At 36.0% G+C, this 24865-nt stretch overlaps 2 protein-coding genes and 1 pseudogene across 2 annotated transcripts; 1 reads left to right on the forward strand and 2 right to left on the reverse strand.

Moving 5' to 3' along the window:
* Positions 1–5249: 5249 nt before the first annotated feature.
* LOC120261512 (B-box zinc finger protein 24-like) lies at positions 5250–7406 on the forward strand. The gene is given in 5 exon segments (XM_039269430.1): positions 5250–5394; positions 5496–5729; positions 6632–6673; positions 6675–6941; positions 7028–7406. Coding segments are annotated over 4 exon segments (723 nt in total). The 5' UTR covers positions 5250–5394; positions 5496–5546; the 3' UTR covers positions 7259–7406.
* Positions 7407–8768: 1362 nt separating this feature from the next.
* Positions 8769–10983, reverse strand: LOC120261511 (annotated as a pseudogene).
* Positions 10984–21754: 10771 nt separating this feature from the next.
* On the reverse strand, positions 21755–22222 carry LOC120262395 (calmodulin-like protein 3). Its single transcript, XM_039270497.1, is given in 2 exon segments — positions 21755–22090; positions 22092–22222. Coding segments are annotated over 2 exon segments (456 nt in total). The 5' UTR covers positions 22212–22222.
* Positions 22223–24865: the final 2643 nt, after the last annotated feature.

The following is a 24865-nucleotide window of genomic DNA, read 5'->3' on the forward strand; positions in this document are numbered from 1 at the left end:
ATAATAGGATTTATTAGATAAGTTTTATTTTAAAAAATATTTGAATTTATATATACTATGAGTATAGTATTGCATGCATGAATAGGAAATCTATAGCACTAATCTTCTGAGTAGAGTATTTATGTTTTTGTGAAAGAGGTGGTTTTAAATCTCAGCTCACGCAATGTGAGGGTGCATATGCATTAAAGTGTTAACTTCACCTCTGTGCATGTCTTTGCACATGACTTATCCATATTTCGTTAAAAAAAATCTATAATAATATTATAGCTATTGTTTTATTTTTAAAAATTTATGTCATCCATCATTCATAGTTGTTTAATCATGTAACCATGAGATATAAAACTATTTATTTAAAATGAATTCAAAAGACTACCATTAATTTTTTTTTCTCCATATACAAAATTGCCACAATCAATGTGAAAAACTTAAAAAACAATGATAGTCTCTAAAACAGGTCAGTGTTTATTTTGTTGCCCTTGTGAAAAAAAACATGTTTATTTTGATTCATGAATTAAATGGATTAATTTTTAAAACTAACTCGTAACCATATATATATATATATATATATATATATATATATCACACAAATCAAAATAGCCGAACAAATAAATTCATTCAAATTAAGAATCAAAATAATTTTTTTATTATAGGAAAAAAAATCCACCTTTAGAAGACACTAGTGGATCTAAGTCTCCGAAAAAATCTCAAGTAAAATGTTCTAAGTATATATACATGTATGTATGTATAAGCAGAGTGATACTGCCTCAGTTTTGCAAGATGCCACAGAGTACATCAGATTCCTTCATGATCAAATCCAGGTTGGTTTCTCAATCTTCAAACATTAATTTTTTTTAACATTAATTAAATATACATAATAATAATAATAATTTTAACAGCTTCCCATTGTATCTCTTTTCATATGAGATTTAATAGGTGTTGCTCTCTCCTTATATTGGAACAAAAATGATCAACAATGTCATACTCCATCATCAAAACCAGGTAGGAAAATATGATTAATTTGGCAATATTTATGATTGCAATAAATAGAAAATTTAGATTTCATGTAATATATATCTGAATTAATATAAAGCTGATAAGAATGTTTACTTGAATCAGGAAAGCAGTGCATCAGAAGAACATCTCCATGGCTTATGTTTAATGCCAATTGAATCTAGTTTAAGAATGGCCTCAACCAATGGAGCTGATATATGGGCACCAATTACTGCAACGAAAGAGCCATAATATATATATATATATATATATATATATATATTTCTGTGATGGAAAAAATTATAATGATCATATTTAAAAGCCGAAAATATGCCAGAGATTCAGTATATGCATGTGTTTGATTGGGTGTATGGGTTTATATATATATATATATATTGAATGTGAATTAAGATATGACATGAATACACAAGCTTAGTATTTTGGGGACATGCATGAAAAATAATTTAACAGGTATTTCGATTGCATAAAACAATACTTGAAAAGTGCAAGTGAATTGGAGATAGAAAATTCTTAAATAAATAAAAAGAACCATTGTAAATATATTGATTTGTGTAAGATAAAATCAGAATCAATATATTTATTTTGGCCAACTATTTCTTAATTTATTAGCATTTGATCTCTCAGCATAGGGTGCTTGTATATTTGTTAAGGAGGTGATTTTAAATCTTAGCTCATATAAGGTGAGAGCACAGGTGTGTTGAACTATTAACTTCATATTTGTGTACGAATCTCATACAAGAGTTGTCTATTTTCATCAAATAATAATAATAAAATAATAATAATTACCAATATGATTATGAATTCAATGACGAGGCCATTTGGTTTATGAAATCATATAGTATCATTTAGAACATTATTATTATAAATCTAATTTCTAATTACATTGATGGGAATACTTTGCAAGTTTTATTTAGTTGACAAAAACAGTAATATAGTTGAGAAATGTAACATTGTAGAGTGCCATGCTTGATTATATAAGAATCTTATATCATCAATTATTTTTTATTACTAAAAATACTTTTACTTAATGAAGTGTCAAATATACCAAAATTTTTAAGATTTTTCATTTAAACATGAAAGTTATTTAATAATACAAATACTCTATTATTAAAAATAAAGTAAAAATTTTTAATTTTGTTATTAATATAATTAAAATGACCTTAATTATTTTTCGAATAAATATAATCCAACTTAATATTCTTTCATTAATCTCAAGAATCAAAATATCTTGACAAATATATTTTTCATATAAAAATGTGTGAGAAGATATAAATATTTTAAAATTATATTTGTTTGTCATTTTTATTATATTTAGAAAGGTATAATAGAAAGATTGCATTAATATTACTTATATTATTAAATTTTATAAAAATATAATATTTTTATCTAAATACTTAAATAAAATAATTTTTATATTACATCATTTAGATTACTACGTGAGTAATCCCAAAATTACCCAATTATATTTTTACGTGCACGCTTCGAGTAGAACTTTTAACGCTGATTAACTTCGCGTGAGCTACTTTAAATGCGCTCAGAACTCAGGAGTCGAGTCGATCGATACTGCGAAACGATTCACGCGCTCCTAAAGCAGTAGGAAATAAATTTTGAGCAGAGTCAGTACAGACAATAAGCGTGACTAATGCTTTTCTTTGCGAGAAAAATTTCGAATCAGCATATTTCTTTACGTTTCTCTAGATCAAATTATCGAAAGTTTGCATGGTCAATTCAGCTAATTACAAGTGATGTATAAGTTTCATATCTAACCTCTACAACTTATCTAAATATAAAATAGGAAGTTCAATAAAACCTTTAATTACAATGCAACTCATTTGATTGCCGGGGTTTGTGTAGTGCACCTAGATGTTCCCTCATCGGAATCAATTCATTTAGCAATTAGCAGGCTTGATTGCACCTCACACAACATAGCTTGAGTGGGAGAAATAATCAGATTGTGCATCATTGGGCATCAAAAATGATAAACCAAAAGTGCTTTATGCTCCACGATACCTGGCTATTATAGCATATATTTATTGCAGAACTTTTATTGTCTAAAATTCAAAAATAGTGTCAAAAAATCATTAGGTGTAGGAGCAGGTTTGTAGTATAATTCTTACGTTTAACGGGTGATTATACATGAGCAAGATGATAAATTTTTATTGGTGTGATTTGTCTACTTTGTCAGTTATAAATTGAATAGAATATTATCTATGAATGCTTAAGAGTTGCATCATTTAATTATTTAGGTTGATGTTGGATATACAACAAACCATAGGAGTACACCTGCCAAGTGCCAAGCACTGGAAAAAGAAATTCATAAATTAGTGGGACCAACATGCATAAAAGCCACAAACTAAACCGGGTCCATGTTGGGCCACGTCTTAGGGTTTATAAAATAGTCTTTCTTGACAAAGTTAAGAGACATTTAAAACACAACGTTACATTATGTGTCTGTTTTAAATTCTGTCCTCTTAAATACCCATCAAATTCACAAACCTTTGTATTCTAACCAATTAAGTGTTATGTGTTGTCTAATATTAATTATGGTATTTATTAATTAAAATATGAATTATATGTATTATTTATGTGTTTAAAACTGAAGGTGGTATGAGTTGATATTTTATTTATCTAAAATTTGAATTATTGTAAAAATAATAGTCTATTAGAGTTTTATTTGAAAGATTTTATGTTTTTATATGTTTTATTATTGAAGGTATTTTTTAAATAACAAAAGTTGTTGTTTATTCGTTTTTATTAAAAAAAATAAAATAATAGTAATATTATTATTATTTTAAAATGTCCGTTTCAAAAAAGTTCAATGTTATTACTTAAAATTTTGTACTGAAATTATTATATTTGTCTATGGACATAAACCCGGACTTGTCAAACCCTATAAATATTACACACACACACACACACACACACAACAAGCTTGATTTTCTGGTGATTATTAAACAGTATATATATGGATAATTTTTATTACCACTAATAAATTAAGTCTTAATATTCACTAAGTAATACCTAATCATTTAGAATTTAAGCAAATATGGGGAATTAAGTCAAGTTGGGAGGCACCGGTCTGAATAGAATATTAAATATCTTTGTTGAAAGACGAGGACATAACATTTTTCTAGTGTTGCTAAGTTGGAAATTATCAAGAGAGATGCATGGAAAAATACACATTTAAATTTAATGCAAGCGTGTTTGTATATATATATATATATATATATATATATATATATATATATGTATAGAGTTGTGTAGTCTACCAACCTCAGTAAATTCGAATCTCAGACATTCGTGTGGACTGTTGAATTTCAATCTAACGGTTTTTAGAAATAATTAAACACTAATATACTGATATTTTTGATATAAACTGCTCGATTATTTTTCAACACTGATAACTCAACAGATCACATGATAGTTCAACCCGATTTCTATTAACACTTTAAAGTCTGAATGATAAAAGAAAGCAATAGCATCCAAAGTCGTCATCCTACAGTATTTATCTCTCTTCATCCCAGCATAATGTTACTCAACTGTGGATGTCACTGGGAGACTAGCAGAATCCTTTTTCATATATATATATATATATAATGTAAAATTATTCTGATATTTATAGCTTCTGCTATTTTTATGATATTTTTTACTCTTACATTTTAATATTTAAGAAATAAAAAAAATTCTAAAAGAAATTATCTTAGTTTTTTTCTAAACAATAAAAGGGAGGTCATGGGTTCAAATTTCTCCCCCAGTATTACTGTTTCCCTTATAGTTCATACATTGTTCACCAGGGATTCTTATATTATTTTTGTACTATATATACACTATACATTTCTTATATTATTTTTGTACTATATATAAACTATACATTCGAACTCTGATACTGTTCAATACTGTTTATCTTCATAAAAAGGGCTCTTCTCACCTATTATTAAATATATAAATATATATATATATATATATATATAAGCAAAAGTTCAAGAACAATTTCTAAATTAAATGAGAAAATATAAGATAAATAAATGCATACTTTTTCTATAAATTGATTAAATTCACATTAAAAGTAAATAATAATAAAATAAAATTAATGCAAGAATGAAAGCTAGCAAAAGATGGCAGCTCAGAGCAGCTGACAGGTGAGATAGAGATATAGATATAGATACCATACTGCATGTAGATTTAATGCAAGACAATACAAAACATTCAAGCCCACTAGTTCCACAAGCCAACCACAACCACAAACAACAACATCAAAACAACCACCAAAGATGAACACAAGCTCACAACAATAATCTCAAACTTTATCATCATCATCATCATCATCATCTTTGTTACAGACATTCACATTTCTTGTTTTCAGAAAAATAATACAGTTCACAGGTACTCTTTCATCTTTGTTTCTGACAACAAAAACATGCATCCAGTTTTCTTTCATATTTCTATTCAATGGTCTCTGATTTTTTTTGCTGGTTTTCATGGAGAGAAAAAAAGGAATATGCAAACATTCTGATTGTCAGAAAAAAGTGAAAGAGATGAAGATCCAGTGTGATGCTTGTGAGAAGTCCCCGGCGACAGTTATTTGCTGCGCTGATGAGGCGGCTCTCTGCGCAAGCTGCGATGTGGAGATTCATGCGGCAAACAAGCTTGCAAGCAAGCACCAGAGACTTCTTCTTCAGTGTCTCTCAAACAAGCTCCCACGTTGTGATATCTGTCAAGTAATGAAGTCCACTGAAGCTTTCTTGCTGATTTTTATGATGTTTTTCCTGGCAATTAATTCTTTCTTTATGCACTAAAATCATCTAGTTAGCGGTAAGAATCGGTGAGTGAGGTCTGTCGATATCTTAAACTAGTAAATGATACCCAAATGAAGGCAATACTGTGAAAGAATGCAATTTAGATGTACTCATGAAACCAGACTGACAAACCTTGTGGCTTCACTCTAGCATGCAGTGGATACATTTTCCTTGTGAGTACTACTAAGTTGAAGACCAATTAAATGAAGAATAGGTTTGCATTACTGAAATTGTAGAAATGAAACAGAATTGGAGAGAATACACAATGGTTATTTTCTTTCAATGAATAACAAAGCCTGTGACATGCTGCAAATTTTCTGAATTATCTGATTTGAGGTTTCATGATGCTATGATCTATTATGCAAATATCGGCATGAAAAGATGTATGACCATCGATAGTATGCTACTAAAAATGATAAGCAAGTTTGACATTTAAACAAATAAACTTCATGTTCCACAAATGAACTAGAGAATAAGAGAGAGTTTAGAACTTAAATGAGCTTCTTTACCAAGTAGTGTACATATTATGCAGTAAGTTTGTAACCTTCTCAAAGCATCTATCATAATCACAATGATGTTAGTGCTTGCCATATAATTTAGGCAGCAAAACTCATTCGAGTTATATATAACATGTTTCTCGATGAGAGAGGTTGTCACAACAAAAGTTTGGAACCCAAAAATATGTTTTTCGCCTTGTAAACTACAGGGCAACAAGTTAGCTACATACCCGGCAATTACTGAAGTGAAATGATATTTCATAGGATGTATTTGCATTATTGTGATGCACGATCTCTACCTTTCTTTGCTTTGATCTTCTTTGGCAGGAGAAGCCGGCCTTCATCTTCTGTGTGGAGGACAGAGCCCTTTTTCTGCCGTGAATGTGATGAGCCCATTCATGTAGCTGGTAGCCTCTCCGGAAATCACCAACGCTTCCTGGCAACTGGTATTCGTGTGGCACTGAGCTCCGGATGCAACAATGACATCAACAAAGAATGCTTTGAGCCACCAAACCGTCATGCTCCACTCCAAGCTCCAAACAATCTCTCCACACAACAAACACCTTCAGCATTCACTCAATCTGCATGGGCAGTTGACGAGTTCCTGCAGCTTTCTGATTATGAATCTGCAGACAAGGTAAGAAGAACAAGAGAAATATTTCCTTTAGACACATGCAATTACACTACACGTTCGAAGGTTGTGACATGTTTGTTGGATGACAGAAAGAGACCCCGGCAGGGATTGGAGAACTGGAATGGTTTACAGACATAGGGCTTTTTCAAGGGCAAGGACACAAAGGGATGTTATCAGCAGCTGAAGTTCCAGAACTTGTCATCCCTCAAGCAAGCAATGCACCATCCTACAGACCAACCAAATCTAACATGCCCCTTAAGAAGCTGAGAATTGAGCTTTCAGATGATGAAGAGTACTTTACTGTCCCTGATCTTGGATAGAGGCAATACAAGTGTGTCCTATATAAGCCACAGTTATGTCATGAACATGCTATATGCATGGAGGCTGATACATATCCAAACTTATGCGTCTGTTCAGACTTCATGGTTCTACCTCTAGTTGACATGCTATATTTTAAGGTTTTGGTAACTCACCTAGGTTTGGAAAGATTGGATGACTATAATTTTTCCGATCATGCATTTGTATAATCATCATAGAAAGATCTTATTCAATGCTTACATAGCACCAACTGCATAATTTAGTACAAATTATGAACAACATATTTGTCAAATTTAACAATCATGTAAAATTCAGGCTAATTTGAGAATTCATAGGGTTTGAAATGCTAAATTTCAAAATTAAATCAAGATTCAACACTTGTTTGATTTAGTATAATAAGAATGCAAGATAGAGATCACTGTACAATAAAACACTGACTTCAGAGAAAAGCCCACTATGTAACATTTCTTACATAAACAGAGAAGCTTTGTCATAAAAATAAGTTTCTTCAGGAAGCTAGTCTTGACATATGTAGGTGGAGTCCCTAACTGCTCCAAGGTTTAGAGAAATCCATAGATAAAGGAGATCAGCGACAGAGTATAATCCACAAAGCACTGCATCTGCCCAGCCATTGAGCTTGTCTCAAGGACCGAGTAAGTTTTGGTTGCCAATCAAGGCTTTAGTTTCATTTCCACCATATCTACGAAGGAAATGTGCAGTTTGAATCACCGGTGGATGGGATAACAACATAGGCAGTTGGTACTTTGTTAATACGCCCATCGAATCTGCATAATTTCACAAGCAAAGATTGTTTAGCATGTACAAAACCTTCACCATCCACTAAAGCCATTTCTGTGCTATAACACAAAAAGTCATCATTCAATTGGAATTTGGCATTCCAAAAGAATTATCTTGGAGAACCATAAAAAGCTGAAAGAACCATCAAGGCTATTCCTTAAGTTATCTTCAATGTGCTATAGCCAAAAATATTTTCTATGCCTTGAATAAATTTTAGTTACCTTTGATGGCATTCTGTTGCATTGGTGCTTGTTTCAAGATTTACGAAAGATAAAAATTCTCTATTAGCATTTATGGGGTGCATATTGGTTGTCAAAAGATTCAAACCATTCCTGAAGCTGTGCAGATGGCTAGATTCCTCCTTATTTTTAAGTAACTAAGGTCATGAATTGTTTCTCATTTTTCAAGCTCCAGGCATTTTCTCCTAAAACTGAACATAGACATAACAGGCACGACCAGCAGAAAAGAAAAGAAAAAGAAAAAGAGTTGATACTATGGCATTTTCAACCAATATTCACAAGAAATGAAAAATATTAGCTCACACCAAAGAAATGAACTTTGATTAGGTGTTTTGCCAAAAGATTACCTGATGAACCCAATTCCAACTTTTCGTGGTTGACACGAGTCAGGCAGCCAACATCCATTTGTTGCGCACATCGTCTTCATCCACTGAAATAACTTTAGGCTCCAATAATTTTTCACCTTCCAAAAATTGTCTTCAGCTTGCGGTACTTCATCCTCAGAATTAGCTTCTTCTAAATCTGAAATATATGTGCTTATATCATCACTAATGGAATGGCTGTCAGTTTCTATGCCTTCATCATCAGAATTAACTTCAGAATCTGAACCATCTGTGATAATATCATCACTAATGGAATGGTTGGTCTCTATTTCTACTCTGTCAGATGTGTCTGTTCCTTGATTACACAGAACTCTTGCTTGGTCTGCATAAAGTAAATCTGAATTCCGAGTGCTTGGATCACCATAAAGTGCCACATGACGGTAATAAAGTTCAAGCTCTTTCTCTGATATAGCAATGAAGCGCCTCACGCTCTCCAGTGATTGCTCATATTTTGATTTCACGAGTGCCTACAAACAAAGTTAGTGGATCCAATGAATACAAAATCACAACCTCTAGTAGACAGGATTTGTTAGATTTAGCATTGATAACAGTAAAGCTAAAAAAAGGTAAGTTCCTAACAACAGAAGTGTGAAGCAGACATTACCGAGGAAAGAATTTGGCTGCATACCTTTTTCTTGGATAATGTGTCAATAGGTGACATCACTTCAGGTTGCACATAGTTCTTCCCACGATAAAAAATTATCGTATCATCTCCTATAACTTGAATTGGTATTCCACCACTCAACCTAGCTATTTCATTGGCATATTCACGAACTTGGCCTGGTTTACAGGGTTTGCAGATGACTTTAACAGTTTCATGTTTTTTCCAATGCAGATGCATGTTGAGTATTACACCTCCGAACACTCCCCGCCTTCCAACAGGTACATAATTAGACCTTTTCTGGGCCATTTTTTTCATGAAGAACCGTTCCTCACCAGTTAGAACTTCTGGTTTTGGTATTGGACCTTGAACTTTTGGTACTTCATACTTCTTCAGCTTTTCAACTAGCATCATTTCTTTAGCTTTAGCCTGCAGTCAAAAAAACATTTCCTTCCTAAGAGCACGCTCATTGAACACCTAAAATTAACTCCCGTTACCCTATTAAGATTATTAAATGAATATCATCTCAGCTTAGAATAATTAGAATAATATTCCTACAATCAATGGGAAAGGAGTGATACATCACAAGTTTAGAAATATATCCTACATTTGAACTTAGAAAGGGAGGACAAAAGAACAAAGCCAGGTAGTTGTGAATCTAGTTCACAAAGGTTACTATATACCCACATAGGAGTAAAACTACAGGCTACACATGAAGATTTAGAGGTTGTGAAAAGAAAACAACAATAAGGCATTGGCAACTTGTGCAGCAGCATCTTCCTCAGTAAGCTAGATTACTGTTGTAACACAAACCAAGGATGTGTTATCAATTGTCGGATGATGTTCACACACAATTAAAAATAAAAAGTTCATCAGTTAGGATGCACAAATAACTTCCTTGTGCTTATAAAGCCACAAAGATGCACTTACCATTGTTGGTGATGGGACAGCTGCACAAAAATTAAACTTTGCAGAAGAAAAAACAAAGAGTACTAAGAACAATTGAGTTGTTTTTCTTGCCTAAAAAAATTCAAATTGCACAACTAAATTCGCTTAATCAGATATAATGGATCCACAAAAATTGGATGATAACAGAAGACATCATACAAGCAACAAGAGTTTAGCACATTGCAATAATTAGATTAAGATTGAACATGGCATCAAATCGAATTGCAAATTTGATAACCATTAAGTAAGCAGGGCAATTAAATAGACTGAATTTTTCGTCCGAATTTAAACAAAGATATGAATTTTCTCGCTCACCTTCTCAATCTTATACTTGAGCCGGGATTCAGCAGTGGGGAACCGCTGCTTCTTTTTATGCCCTTGGGACGAATACGTCTAGGGATCAGTCTTATTGGCCCCCCTCCTCTTCTGCTTCTCCCTCTTCCTCTGCATCTTCAGCCGCTTCTTGGTCCTCCACTTCTCCTTCTTGGGGAGCTCCGGCTCGATGACCTCGAACTTGGGTTTCCCTTGGGAGAGGACGAGATTCACGCTGCCATGGCTGAAGCTCCGCAAAGACAATGGATTCCTCAAAGGGATAGGAAGGCTAGAGAAGTGGGAGAAGTGGGAGAGAGTGCTGGAAAGAGGTTGAGTGGAAGAGGCAATGGATTGGGCTGGGATCGCGGTGAAGAAGCGATGAAGGAGAGGAGAAAGCTGAGAGCTTTTCAACCTTTGGAGAAGGGTGAAGCGAGCCGCCATTGATAGGCAGAGGGAAAGAGGGAAGTAGAAGGATGTATTTATTTATTGGAAATTTTAATTTATTTAATTCTTTTTGAAGAGTGAAAATGCAGAGTTTTAAAAAATATGTGGGATTTTTTTTAGTGAAAATTGCCAAAAAAACTCTCTAAGTTTGTAAAATTGTCAAAACAGCGATTAGTTTTGCGATCACTAGCCCTCCTTTTTAAACTCATATTTTTCAAACTCCCAAAGTAGTAGCGGATGTGAGCGGAGTGAGTTTCAAATTTTTATGGGACGAAAATGCCCTTGCATGGGGAGTCGTGGGCTGCACCATCTCGGCGGTTTGAGAGAAAGTGGGGTGGGTTTCGTAGGGAGTAACCCCAGAGGCAATTTATTGGAGCCGTTCTTGCTTTTTCTCAACTCGCGTCTTCGAGTTTTTCCAGTTTCAAAGTTTGTCTCAAAGTTGTCTCTGGAGAAGCCTCTGTAATTGCAGTTTTTCCCTTTCCACCGGTATCTCGAAGGAGAAGTCCCCCGCGCAACTAGTTGGCATTTCATCGGTTCTGATCTAAGGTATTGAGTATGGTTTTATGTTAAGCGATTACATTCTGAAAGAAAGATTTTTCGGTTTTTGTTTTTGTGCTCCTGTTTTTTGTTGGAAGATATTGAAGTTTGCGAGGGGATTTCTATCTGGGGTTTTTGTTAGTCTGCAGAGAGATTTCTCGACTAGGGTTTTTGTTTTGTTTTGCATTTTCGTATATATACACTATCGAAATAGTTTTTTTTATTGTTATGATTTGTGTAATATTTATAATGTACATTTCACTTTCGTTTGATATGGTTGCGATTTCTACAAATGAGGGTTGACGTTTAAGAAATGAGATGTTACAGTTTTAAAAATTTGTTGTCTCGGTTTAAGTATTCTCGTCTGCATTTTAATAAAATGGGTCTCGTTTAACATTTGATATCTCATTTAATAAGCGAGAGGTTCTGAGTTTAAAAACCTTATATTTCAAAAGCTAACCTTTTGTCGATATTGCGTATTGAATGTGTTGTTATTATCGCGAGCTTGTGATTATGGCGGTCGACCCTAGTTAATAGGCGATGCTATTTGACAGCGGTAGTGGAGACCTTAGGCTGAATTGAAAGATAACATGACCCTTCGACATGGGGAGATTATTCGAAGGACAGCTTTGCGACGTTCATTTGAGTGGAAGCTATATACCAGAGAGGGCCCTTCTTGATTGTCTTTTGCAAAGATGCGATGGTGCGCACCAATAAATTCGGGATCGGGAGAAAAGCCTGCTGAGTTTCGAGACCTCGAGATGTGGCTCTCGTTCTTGAGTGCAGCGTTGCGATGGCGACGCGATGCGTCTTTCGAAGAAGAAAACCACAGTCGGCGTTGAAGGAGGTATCTATCGAAAAACCTACGAGAGCAGGGAGACTCCGTCGAGAGCGTTACGGTGCAACTTGTTCGACGGAGGGAGAAGAAGATAATTTTTGTCAAACTCGATGGTGTACCTCGTGGAGTGCGAGTCCTCTTCCCAAATACATCATGCTTTCGGTTCCGAGCCGGATCGTTGATTATGTCGATGATCTACCGAGCCCGTGAGGCGATCTGGCGTAGGGCGCGAGACGGCGCACAAGTGGCTTATGGAGGATATTCCACAAGCGAGGGCGCTCGAGTGCGAGATAGATGCTTGCGGGAAGAAGACCAACACAAGGATACGATTAAGGGGTTGCTCGGTCGCGCTTAATGTCTAGTTTTCTGGTGGCCAAAGCGGGGAAGAAAGTCCGTTTGGCGAGATCCCAAGGATCTTTGTGCTTCTGGGTGAAAGTACTTACAGGAAGCGAGCGGCGGTAGAAACCGACTTATCGTCGCTCGATGGAAAAGAGGTAATAAATCATGGACGATGTTTAACATAAGTCTTTAATGTTTAAACATATTATTTAGCGTTTAACTTTCGTATTTACCATTTAAAAACTTATTACATACTGGTTTTAAATATTTTTGTTCTCCGTTTAAATATATTCTATAACGTTTAAATATATAAACACTCTGTTTAAATATAGTTTTTATAGTTTAAAATGAATGATTTTGCTGAAATTGTTTGGTTTTACATATGTTAGTTTCTTGAGTCGGTTACGGCGAATCTTTGAAGAAGAAATATTTATTAGGGGCCAACCGACGGATGGATGCTGATTGCTCGGGAACCACTTGCTCGAAGGTAGGATGAGAGGCGGCCTACATCGTGCGTGCTTCAGCCCAGTTCTTCTACTTCAGACCCCACCACGCTCACGCATTCCTCGTGGCTAGGAGCCCTCCCCCAGCCCCGGCGATTGCAACAACCCCTACCACGACAGCAGCGGTCCCCGATTATGCATGACCCCAGACCATGGCGAGCCCCTCCGACCGTGGAGCCCAATCGGTGACATTAGGCGAAGATGTCATCGTAACTCTTATGCAGGCGTGCCAGATATTGATGACCGAGTTTCCTCGGCTTGTCGCTCGTGTTGAGGCATTGGAAGGGACGTTCACGACCGATGCGCCATCCCTCCAAAGACTGAAGCACCGGGGACGAATGAGGCGTCGAAATTTGACGAGCGAGCGACATCATCGGAAAGGTCGTTCAAGGCGGCCACATTCGAGAGAGACTTGCGAAAAAGAGGAGAACAATCTCGCCTCTGTCTCCACCCTGCGGTGACGATGAAACAATAGCGACACCATCGGCGGTGATCGTCATTCATTGAGTCTGTCGCAGTTGATGACATAGCCATGACGGTGGAGGGACATCGTAGTTGATGTGGCCGTTGCAGGGTTGAGAAGGTCGTTAACTCTCTTCTTAATGAATCGATGGACCGGTGGAGCCATGCCTCGCGAGATGCGACATCAAAGATGGACACGATCCTTGCGGATCGAGAACAAGCTAAGGGTGTGTGTCTCCAATGATCGTCGTCGTCGTGGCCGCGGTTGAGAAGATCGTTGAATGCATTGCTGTGGCGTGGTGACGAGCTACCGCATCGAAGCAGGACACAATCCCACCACAACTAGAACCATATAAGGATGTTGTCGCCGTCGTCCGCAGTCGGAGCCGGGACAGCGATCCCACGACAAGAACAACCATGTAAGGATGTGTGCTGGGTTGATGTTGTCGCCGTCGTCCTCGCATGACGAGAGATGATCAAGGCCCGATCAAAAATGGGACCAGAGCGGCTCGAAAAAGCTTTTATTCCCATGGGTTGCTCTGTCTCGTCTTAACAAATACGAGCGAGGGTTGATGAGGATCTTCCTCAACTGCTCTATGGACGGGTAAGTTGAAAGTTTTTATGATAGTGTTTAACGTTTTTCTAATAGTGTTTAATGTTTTTATGTTATCATTTAATTTGTCTACTTAACGTTTAATTATATATAATATCATTTAACAATTGATAATATCATTTAAATATTTACTATATGGTCTTATTATATACATTATCGTTTAACCTCGACTGCATCGTGTGGAAGAATGCCATGTTGTCAGCTCACAGGGACAAATTGTACATGTTGCTTATGTGATGGGACGCTTTCGTATGCATAATACAAAAAGTCGTGAGCGAAAGAGCCATATCCTTACAAGGCGTCTCCATCGCGAGACCAGCTTGCGTTGTTTATGTCAAAGCGAGGATGGCGCAAAATGAAACAATTATGGCTATGGTCGGGGATGCTTTGTGCGTAACTCTGCCGAAGTTCAAATTGTCATCCTCCGGGATAATCATGAATGGTCACTTCCATGTCATACGTCCTTGTAATGATAAAACAAGAATATAGGCATTATTGTTCATGTCCGGGGAGTGCGATAAAGGCGCGTTGGACATGGTAAGTTCTTTAATTATGTCCGATTAATAGTGTTTGGTATTTAATCGGTATTCTAATCTCAACTTGCATATCTCGGCAGTGGAATCTATTCGACAATTGTGTCGATATGGAGTTCGGCGAGTCGTGAGCAAAGTACCCACTCGTCGCGCGACATGGAAACCCCACGCCAAAAATAAGGAAGCGTCGATTGCGCGCTGCAAATCGTCAGTCGCGGTTTATCGAGCATTACTTTGGGGTGAGAAGTTACTGACTTCTGCAGCAGGGAGCGTTCCTTACCTCGAGATTAAGGTATGTTACCCGCATACTTAAGGAGGGAGGCGTGGCGTCCATGAGAAAGGGGGTAGGTCGCATGGCGGGTTAAATTTTGTTTTTGAAGAACATGTCTTGTATATCTCAATGTCGATTTTGTTTTTTTGAATGTAAACCTGGACATTCAATTCATTGTTTTAGTTTCGGAAGAACATGACTTGTATATCTCAATGTAAATTTTGTTTGTTTTCGATTGTAAAGCGAGGTTAAATTCCATTACTGTTTCATTTCATTGTTTAATTTTACGTTGTAATTGTGTACATTTCCGTTTCATTGTTTAAATATACCATATATCGTTTAAACATCGGTTTGAAATATTTCAAAATTCACATTGTGTCAGTTTAAAAATAACACTCTGTTTAAATAAATGCATTCATTGTAAAGAGTAAGAGTTTAAATATGGAAAGTTGCCCATCGATACACGATGTTTCCCTATCATCGATCGGCTTATTTCTGATGCCTAGTCGGCGATAGTTTTCAGTTGCAAGATCTACGATTGTGACCGGGATCCATGGCGGCAGTGCAATGTAACTCGCGGACATCAAACGCTTGCGACTCGATCCTCTTTCAGTCTAGGGCCGCCCGAGTGCCTTCTCGCGTCGGCGGTGCACAGCGAAGCTCACGATTTTCGTCCCGAAGGCTGTCATCGTCGGTGTATGGGGAATATAGCTTGCTCATCGCCCGATTTCTAATTGGCGACGGTGAAGTAGCGCTAATAAATCGATGGGACGTTGGTGTCATGCTGCATTATTGCGGTATGGCGTGTTTTGCAAGGGATACCATAAACTTGCCATCTTCGACATGAACAAGTTCGATGGCGAGATCTCTGAGTTGCTAAAAGCTGGTCGATCACTCAGTAGCGATCATCGACACAGCGACCAACACGAAGATTTCGGCTATCTTCAACAATGATCTCTACCTCGAATGCTATGTACGGGTATAAGTAGGGTCTCCCATTTGTTCGCTTGCTCACGCGGTTACATAACATGCGCATCAACTTGAACCTGGCAAATAAGGTTAAACAAAGACAGTGATGGTTAAATAATTCGTAAACATGTTTAAACATTATTGTAAATATTTAAACGAAAGGATTAATATTTAAAGTCACACAAGTGTAATTAAACAAAGATTGAGAATGTTTAAAGGGTAACACTAAATGTAATTAAACAAAGATTGAGAATGTTTAAAGTGTAAATCAACATTCGCAGACCTTATGGAGTCGACCATTTTCGTCACTGGTAAATGACGAGCTTCCTTGATCCAAGCATTGAACGACTCCGTGACGTTTGAATACATCTCACCCCAACGATCACCTCCGAGCGAGATAATTACGACCAATTGACCATATCCAGGTGTATTAATCAACCGGTGAGCGAGCTTCAGGGTGATGTGGCTGCGCAGTTCATTCACGGTATCTTGAAATCTTTAGTACCGTAGATGCTCACGCTAATGCGGAAGCATATAGACCAGCACTCCTCCTCAGATGCCTTCCCAAGTCGACATTGGCTTTTCGTAAAATTGGCCTCCAAAATGTCGAAGGCGGTATGCATGTAGCAAGAAGGGAATACTCTCGTAATAGCGTTCACAAGGCCCTTGGACCTACTCGACACGAAGCGTAATTATCTCATGATAATCTCCTTCCTCGTATAAAAGCATCGCCTAACATAGATATGAACCAAGTCGATTGGTATCGGTCTCGTTGTCGACTATACCGAAGGCGGCGTGAAAAAACCATTGTTTCCATCTTTCCCGTGGCAGCTGATAGTGTACCCGATATTTTCAAGGAGGTGGGTACCATCGAGAAAGCTGAGCGGCACTGCAAGCCTCTTGAATCCCATGATACCTGCTGAAAGAAAAATGCACGTTTAAAAGCGATCACCGTCTTTTTCGCGATCGCAATGACTGAGGGATTTGTCTCGGCCGCCTTATCCGCATACCAAAGCAAGCAGTCATAGTCGGAGATGTCAGCGTACGTCGAGGACGACCGGGCGTCTCTTTTTCCCAACCAAGCTGCAGCTTGTATGGTATGTGGACACCATGTTCCCACAGACGTGTCGCTTCACGAATGTCGATGCCTTGTACTGAGGGCGGTCCTTGAGCTTCGAATCACTCGTGCGCTAACCCATTTTTGGGACGCTTTCGGATGTGGCCTGAACCTATGCCACTACTTTGCAGCATGTGGCCACGGGTTGATGTGTCTTGATTCTAAAAAGTATTTTTGTTATACTCTTTTTGATGCGTAAAAGGCTAGCCAACGACAACCATCGTCGGGCGCATTCCACGATCGCCCGATGTTTTTGGTTCTTTATGAATTTGAAGTCAAAAAATTCCGTTTAATTGCATGATTTTGAAGTACATCCCACGAAATGTTCGGACACCGTCAAAATGTTGTCAAATATCCAACGGCTGACTCGGAATGATCGGCGAGGAAGGAAGACATCCGCACCGTCGGGGAGTCGCCATGGGGATGAGCAGGGAGCACTCATGAGAATCCGAATTCACGCTTGACACTTTTGAGTCAGAATGAAAACATCAATATGTTAAGCGGAGAATATAATGTTTAAGTGATAATGACAATATTTAAAGCGTTAAATTAAATACTTAGCGATTTACGAATAATGTAAACAACTAGTACGAAGATGTTAACGAGTGACGGACATATTTAAACACTAATGAACCCAGAACAAGCTGGAACAAATAAAAGAGAAGGAACTTCTGACGAGTAAAACTCGTTTTCATTAGGATGCGACAATGACACATCTTACGTCTCAACAACAAGATCAACTACGACACATTTGAAGATGGAGTGCTGACGTGACACATCCTGGAAGTCAACATCGTTTTCTATTGGACAAACTAGTTTTATATCCATACGGGTGTGATAAACTTAACCACGACAAGAGAAACTTGAGGACCCCATCACTCACATATCTCATCTAACACCAACTCCCAAGAAGTCGAGCAGTGAACATTAGCACTCTTCCACTCCCGTTGAATCTAGCAATACCACAAAAACTCTCCATAATATATCGGCCGAAAACCAAAATCGTACAAACCAAAATGAAATGAAGAACAAAAAAATAAGGCGAAGAAGAAGAAGAAGAAGAAGAAGATGTAAACAACAAGCAGCGGTCGGATAGGCGAACAAAAAGTGCATATATATATATCATTTGTCGCGATGAAGACAAAAAAAGTGCATAGAGGTTAGACTAGAGCGTGATATGATTGGGCGGTATTTTTTCCTCCATCCCAAGGGCAAAAAGGGAAATATATGTTACTGTCGTGATGTAGACATATTGTCATCGCTCGACATGAGTATCTGTTTAAACGTCAAGCTTTTTTTATGTTTAAAGCAGATACATATAGTGTTTAAAATAACGAGTTACATGTTTAAATAAAGTCTATATCATGTAAATAATCGTAAAACCATTTTAAATATAGTGATTTAAGCTATTTTAAAAATATATGTTATTGTTTAAATTGAATGCTTTTCACCGACATCGCGTTGAAGATGGGTACCTCTCGGGTCATTTGTTTAAACATCTTTTACGTATTTTCTTAAACACCGTTGTCGTTGTTTAAAGAGTAAATTGAGTATTGTTTAACTTTTTCTATTGTTTACTAATGAGCGTTCTTTGTTTCCCAAAATGTTTTTACTAGGTCTCTGTTTAAATTTCAGAAGTTCACATTCAAATAAGCTTGTTTCGTTTTATTTATAAAACATTTACAACATTACAACATTTACAACATTTCTGACGTCTTCTCGGGACTTTGGACACTCACGACTCGACCTCGTGAGAGCGAAACAAGTGTCATGCATACATTCGAGATACTCACAGCGGTTGCATAACATGCGCATCAACTTGAACTCGCTGGCGTCTAACATTAAAAAGGTTAAACAAACACATTCATGAAAATGTCTATTAATCAATGTGTCATGGTCAGACTTAAGCGAAGATCCTCATAGTTAAACACAGAACGTAATAGTTGATACCTTAGCGTAAGGTTCTTAAGCGGTAACAAAAAGTCTCAGTGATAAATATCAACTCCGTCTTAAAGGATGTTTCACGATCTCCCTCCTCTAGAAGAATCCTCCGCAATCACGCAATAAGTGAAAACTTTCTTTTCTTACCCAAGTCGAAATGCCCAGCTTAATTGCTTGCGGTCAGTCCATCTTGGAGAATCCTCTGCATTCGGTAATTATTCGAGTATTTTTGACTTGGGCGGGAAAAAGATAGTTTAACTTTCGCGTGATTCTACTGATTGATTCTCAAGATAAGGAGGATCATGAGACATCCTTTCGGATCAGAGTTGATCTTGATTTTAAATCGACTCCGGTGAATATCATGCGGGGAAGCGGGATGACGAGGAGGAAGAGGAGGAGGAGGAGGAGGAGGATGATGAGGACGACGAGGAGTGGTTGTCCATGGGAAGGGTTCTTCCTTGTTATTTATGGTGTGAAGTCCACAGCGGTGACTCTTCGTATCCGAGAAAAAAAGTTAAAGCGTACGGTGGGACCGAGCATTGATTGATGACAACGAGCGGGTGTTCGGATATTTATGTTACCGTGCGTAAGAATTAATGCAGTCGTTAATTCTTACTCGCGGGATACTCTGCTTTCTGCCGCGTGCCACTGCCAGACAATTCGAGGATCAAAGCGAAAAGATCAGCGTTTCTACGCGAGACTTTGAGAATTTACCGTTAATATGAATAGTTATACATGTAAAGATAAAGTTAAGCGGAGATGACAATTATTAAACATATTGGTAATATATTTAAAGCGAGATAATAACAAATAGTTAAAGCAGTATTTAAAAATATACAAATAGATAACCATAAAGCGAGGAAAAAGAACTTTACAGACGAAATGAACTCGTTTTCAAACGGAGACGACAATGGCACATGCTCTTTCTCGACAATAAAATCGACTACAGCTCATTTGAAGATGGATTGCACTTGACCAATCCGATGAAATCAACTTCATTTTCTATTGGAGAAACAGATTTATATATTTTTGGGTATGATAAACTTCACGAGACTACCACAAATGAGATGCCATAATAAACACTTGCGGAATGGTCAAGAGTGATAGCGATGAGATTCTCACCGTATTCTGAAAGCCGTGAGGCTGAAGTCGAACAACTCAAATGAGGAGAAATGAGGAGAACAAAAAGATGTAATGCAACTTCTAGGCATTGTATATCAGAAACCAAGCAGAAAACCCTTGAAAAAGTTGAACATGATGTGATTTGGCGCTTTCTTTTCCCACCATTTTCAAGGCCAAAAATGGGATTTCACAACATGGACCCATTTGAAGTGAACGGTAGGAAGTAAAAGGGAAGTTAAATACTAACGGAAGGGCTGTCCGGGGTGTGTAAAAGTAGGAAGGGGTTTTTGGGAAGTTTTGAAAATTACGAGGGGTGAACAGTAATTTTCCCTTTTTTTTATTTTATATTTATTATATACATGAATTGAAGCCCCTTCTTCCCAGCAGGCACAGAAGTTTGTGGAGCACGTAGAAGCTTATACTATCCGTCTTAGCTTGGTGCTCTCGGGGCATCGTGATGTTCCCACCGGTGGAGATGCTCCAGGTGAGGGTGACTTTGCTCAGGGTATGTGGTAGTTCATGTGTATCAGGGTGTTCTGGCCAGTTATTTTAATTTTGGGTGTAATTTTGTGTCTGCGTCTAATGGGTTAGTCTTGTTTTATTGTTGGTTTTATGACCACTAGATTGACGGTATCGCTCTTTTGTGGTTTATTCAAATTTTTTTTTAAATTGATTCTAATGAAAAAAATATAAATATTATAAATTGTTTTTGAAATAAATAATTATTTTTTATGTAAATCTCATGATTCAAGGCTTGGTTTTGTTGTAAACTTGGATATTGAGAGTCACTTTTATACCTTCTCTTCCTTGTTATTATTGTTTTTTGGGGGGTTTATGTATTTGTTCATACTAATTATATATCTTAGAAAAATGAAAATATAAAAATAAAGTTATGTTATCAAACTTTTTTTTAAGTACAAAATGTAATATTTTAATTGTAAAATATTCAATTTTATTAATTTTAATATAATCTGTCAACTTCAAAAAAAAAATCCATCCAACAAGAGTTTTTATCCCTATATTTAAAAAATTACTTAAATTTTTTTTTATAAATTCATATTGATTATATCCCTCATCTAAAGATAATTTCAAAATGCAAAAATTATCATTTATTCTCTTCACTTCATCTATCCTCAATTTACACCATCATAATAAACAAAAATATAGACAAAATCATGAATTAGAACATTCAATCTTTAATTTTTATAAAAAATGAGACAGAAACTCTTTTTATTGTGGTGCAAGCCCCCACTCAGAGCAATACCGCTCTGCCATGAACGTTTGTAACATATATATATATTTATATATTCTTTACAAAAAAATATATTATAGGAATCACCCAATCACCCATTTTACTAGATATATGTAGCCAATTTTTCTCAAACATATATATACAAATAATCCTATTCATTCTTTAATCCTGTCAAAGTAATTTCACAGAAAGTAACAAAGAAAGAAACAAAAATCCATAAATACATAACAAAGTATGAAATTAAGAAAAGAAATAGAAAAAGAATACATCAATTAGTCAAAGCAGAAAAAAACCACCACCTCTCATCATCTGCTTAAACTCCTTAAAATTCACCATCCCATCTCCATCAACATCCACTTTCCTTATCATCCTCCTGCAATCCTCCACAGTCCTGCCTTGCTTCAACCCAAGTGATGCCAAAACAGACCTCAACTCCTCCTCAGTGATAAAACCATCACCATTTTGATCAAACACGTTGAATGCCTCTCTCATGTCCTCCTCTTCATCCTCTTCATGATCATCCATGATGCTCTTGTACAATGTGGTGAACTCATCAAGGTCTACACAGCCGTCGCCATTGACGTCAATCTTGTCGATCATGGCAGCGAGGTCGAGTCTCAGGGATGTCAATGCCGAGCTTGCAGAGGGAGTGGTTTAGCTCTTTTTTGGAAATGCAGCCGTCACCGTTATGGTCGAACATTTGGAAGACACGCCGGAGCTCTGATGAGTCCATTGTTGGAGACCAATGTAGTTATTATGATTGAATGAATGAAAAGATGAGTTATTGATATGAGAATATTGTAGTTCTTTTGTTTCTTTGTTTTGGTTTGTTAGTTTGAGAGGGAAGGAGAAGAAGAGGAAGGAAAAAAGGAAGGAAGGAAGGTGGTTAAGGAAAGGTTGGAGGGATGCATGGAATTGAAGGATAAAGAGAAGGGTGGAGGGAGGGGTTTGGTGGTTGTGGCTGTTTTTGTTGTTTCTATTCTTGATTCTTTGTCTGTCTGTATGTATATTTATATATATTTAGCAAAGATTTATCCAAAGTTCACCTTTCTTTCTAGACTCACCATCCGTGCATTGGGGTAGCTATATATGTATGCTATTTCCTCCATGCTCAAAGATGGAGGATTTGAATTTTACTCGGTGTTCTTTTCTTGTTCATTTGGACAAATTACTAATATTATGTGTTGAAAATTTGTATACATTTTTATGATATTATGTGCGAATCAATAACATGAAATAGATTATAAATCACCGCCTTTAAGAGTTTGTCGAGAGACAAAGCAATCTAATGTCATCGATTATGGTGACTTTATTAGCCTCTAAAAATTTATCAACTTGGTTAAATATAATATGGGACAATTAAAATCCACCACTTGTATTTTGAAAATTTATAGAAATTATCTTGAGCCAATAAATTTCCTACTCTATGTAGCTACGAAAGAGAGGATTACAACTCTTGTATCTGGGAAACCATTTAAAGCAGTCTATAAATAGAATCAAGACTCAGAAATAATAGATGAACAATACAAATATAATACCACTAGTATAGGGTTTTAAACTTACTACTATGTGATTTTGCGATAATCCATTACATGGCACATGCAGTTGAGTGATTTCAAATAAGTTTTTTATATGAAGAAATTATTTATCAAAATATTGAATAATTCTATATTATCTTTATCTATTCTTTAAAATAGAGAATTTGGTTATGTATCTCTCGAGAATGATATTAATTTTTTATATTTAAAAAAAATCAAAATTTTAATTACCATTATCTCTTTAATTATTTTTTGGAAAAAATAATTTATATTTTAATAAAATGTAATAATTAGTTTTTATCTATAGAATAAATAAAAGTATTTTGTAAATGTATATAAACAAATATAATCTTCTAAAGCCACTTTGCAACAATATAAAAAGTATTTTGTAAATGTATATAAGCAAATATGACCTTCTAAGCCACTTTGCAACAATGATGTAGTAATTAAAGCACTTAACTCTCATGCGGGAGGTTGAGGAAGCCAGTAAAAATAAAATATGTGTATTTTAAATGGCTTCTCTATGTTATCAATATATATATATACATATATATAAATTTTCTGGTTATATGTTATTCTCTCCATTTCATATTAACAACTACATTTGAAAAAAAAATTCAAATTGCTTATCAGTTTTAAAAATTCAACGAGCATTAATTATGTTTTTCAATTTTGTCCAAAAAACAAGTGTGCATTAATGAGAGTAAATAACTCTACTAATATTTTAGGGACTATTAACGACAATGGTTATATGTCACAATTAAAATGAAATGAAGGGAGTAACAATTATTTATTATATTTAAGTTTTTATTTATATTAAATATGATATTAATAATTGAAGAGTGTTAAAATCCTAAATATTATACAAAGAAAAAAAAATTATTTTAAACGTTCATGAGTATTCTAAATATTTTCAATATTATTTGGTAATGAATATTGACCTCTCCTTTAAACGGAGCAAGCTTTTCCTGGTCCTTTCCACAAGCCTTCAAACCCATATTTTTCTCTCTACATTTTTTTTTTATTCCAAACCAAATTCCTCTATTTCTATTTTCTTCAATTTAATTTTCCACTTTAAGCAATTCCAAAATAGTGTTAAGTAATCAAAATGATCACATACCCTTTATTTTTGCCAAAGAAGAATTTTGTTTGTTATAAATAATTTATATATGCGATATTAAATTATTTACAATAATTTAATTGCATATTAAAAATAATGTTCTTTTTGTTAGATTAATAAATTATTATTTAATTAGTGGTGGTATATATATATATAGTGGAAATTAGATCACTTTTAAGTTTGTAAAATTGCAAAAACACCCGTTAGTTTTACGATCCCAAAATCCCCTCCTTTTTAAAGCTACATGTTTTTCAAACCACCAAACCACAACGGATGTGAGCGGAGTGAGTTTCAAATTTTTGGACGAAAATGCCCTTGCATGGGGAGTCAGTGGCTGCTGACCATCTCGGCGTTGAGGAGGAGTGGGCGGTTTTCCGTCAGGAGTAATCCAGAGGCAATTTATTGGAGCCGATTTACTTGCTTTTCGACTCACGTCTTGACTTTTTCCATTTCGAGCATCTCCGAAGTTGTCTCTGCGTGAGCCTACATGTAATTAGCATTTCGTGACTTTTCTCTTCCACGGTATCTCGAAGGAGAAGTCCCCATGACTAGTTGGCATTTCATGGGTTTGCAATCTAAGGTATTGGTATGGTTTTATGTTAAGCGATTACATTACAAAGAAAGATTTTTCGGTTTTGTTTTGTGCCCGGTTTTTGTTGGAAGATATTGAAAGTCTGCGGAGGGATTTCTCATTTGGGGTTTTGTTTTGTTTTTGCATTTTCGTATGTA

The sequence above is a fragment of the Dioscorea cayenensis genome, chromosome 5 (genome assembly GCF_009730915.1).
Source record: "Dioscorea cayenensis subsp. rotundata cultivar TDr96_F1 chromosome 5, TDr96_F1_v2_PseudoChromosome.rev07_lg8_w22 25.fasta, whole genome shotgun sequence".
NCBI classification, from domain to species: Eukaryota; Viridiplantae; Streptophyta; class Magnoliopsida; order Dioscoreales; family Dioscoreaceae; genus Dioscorea; species Dioscorea cayenensis.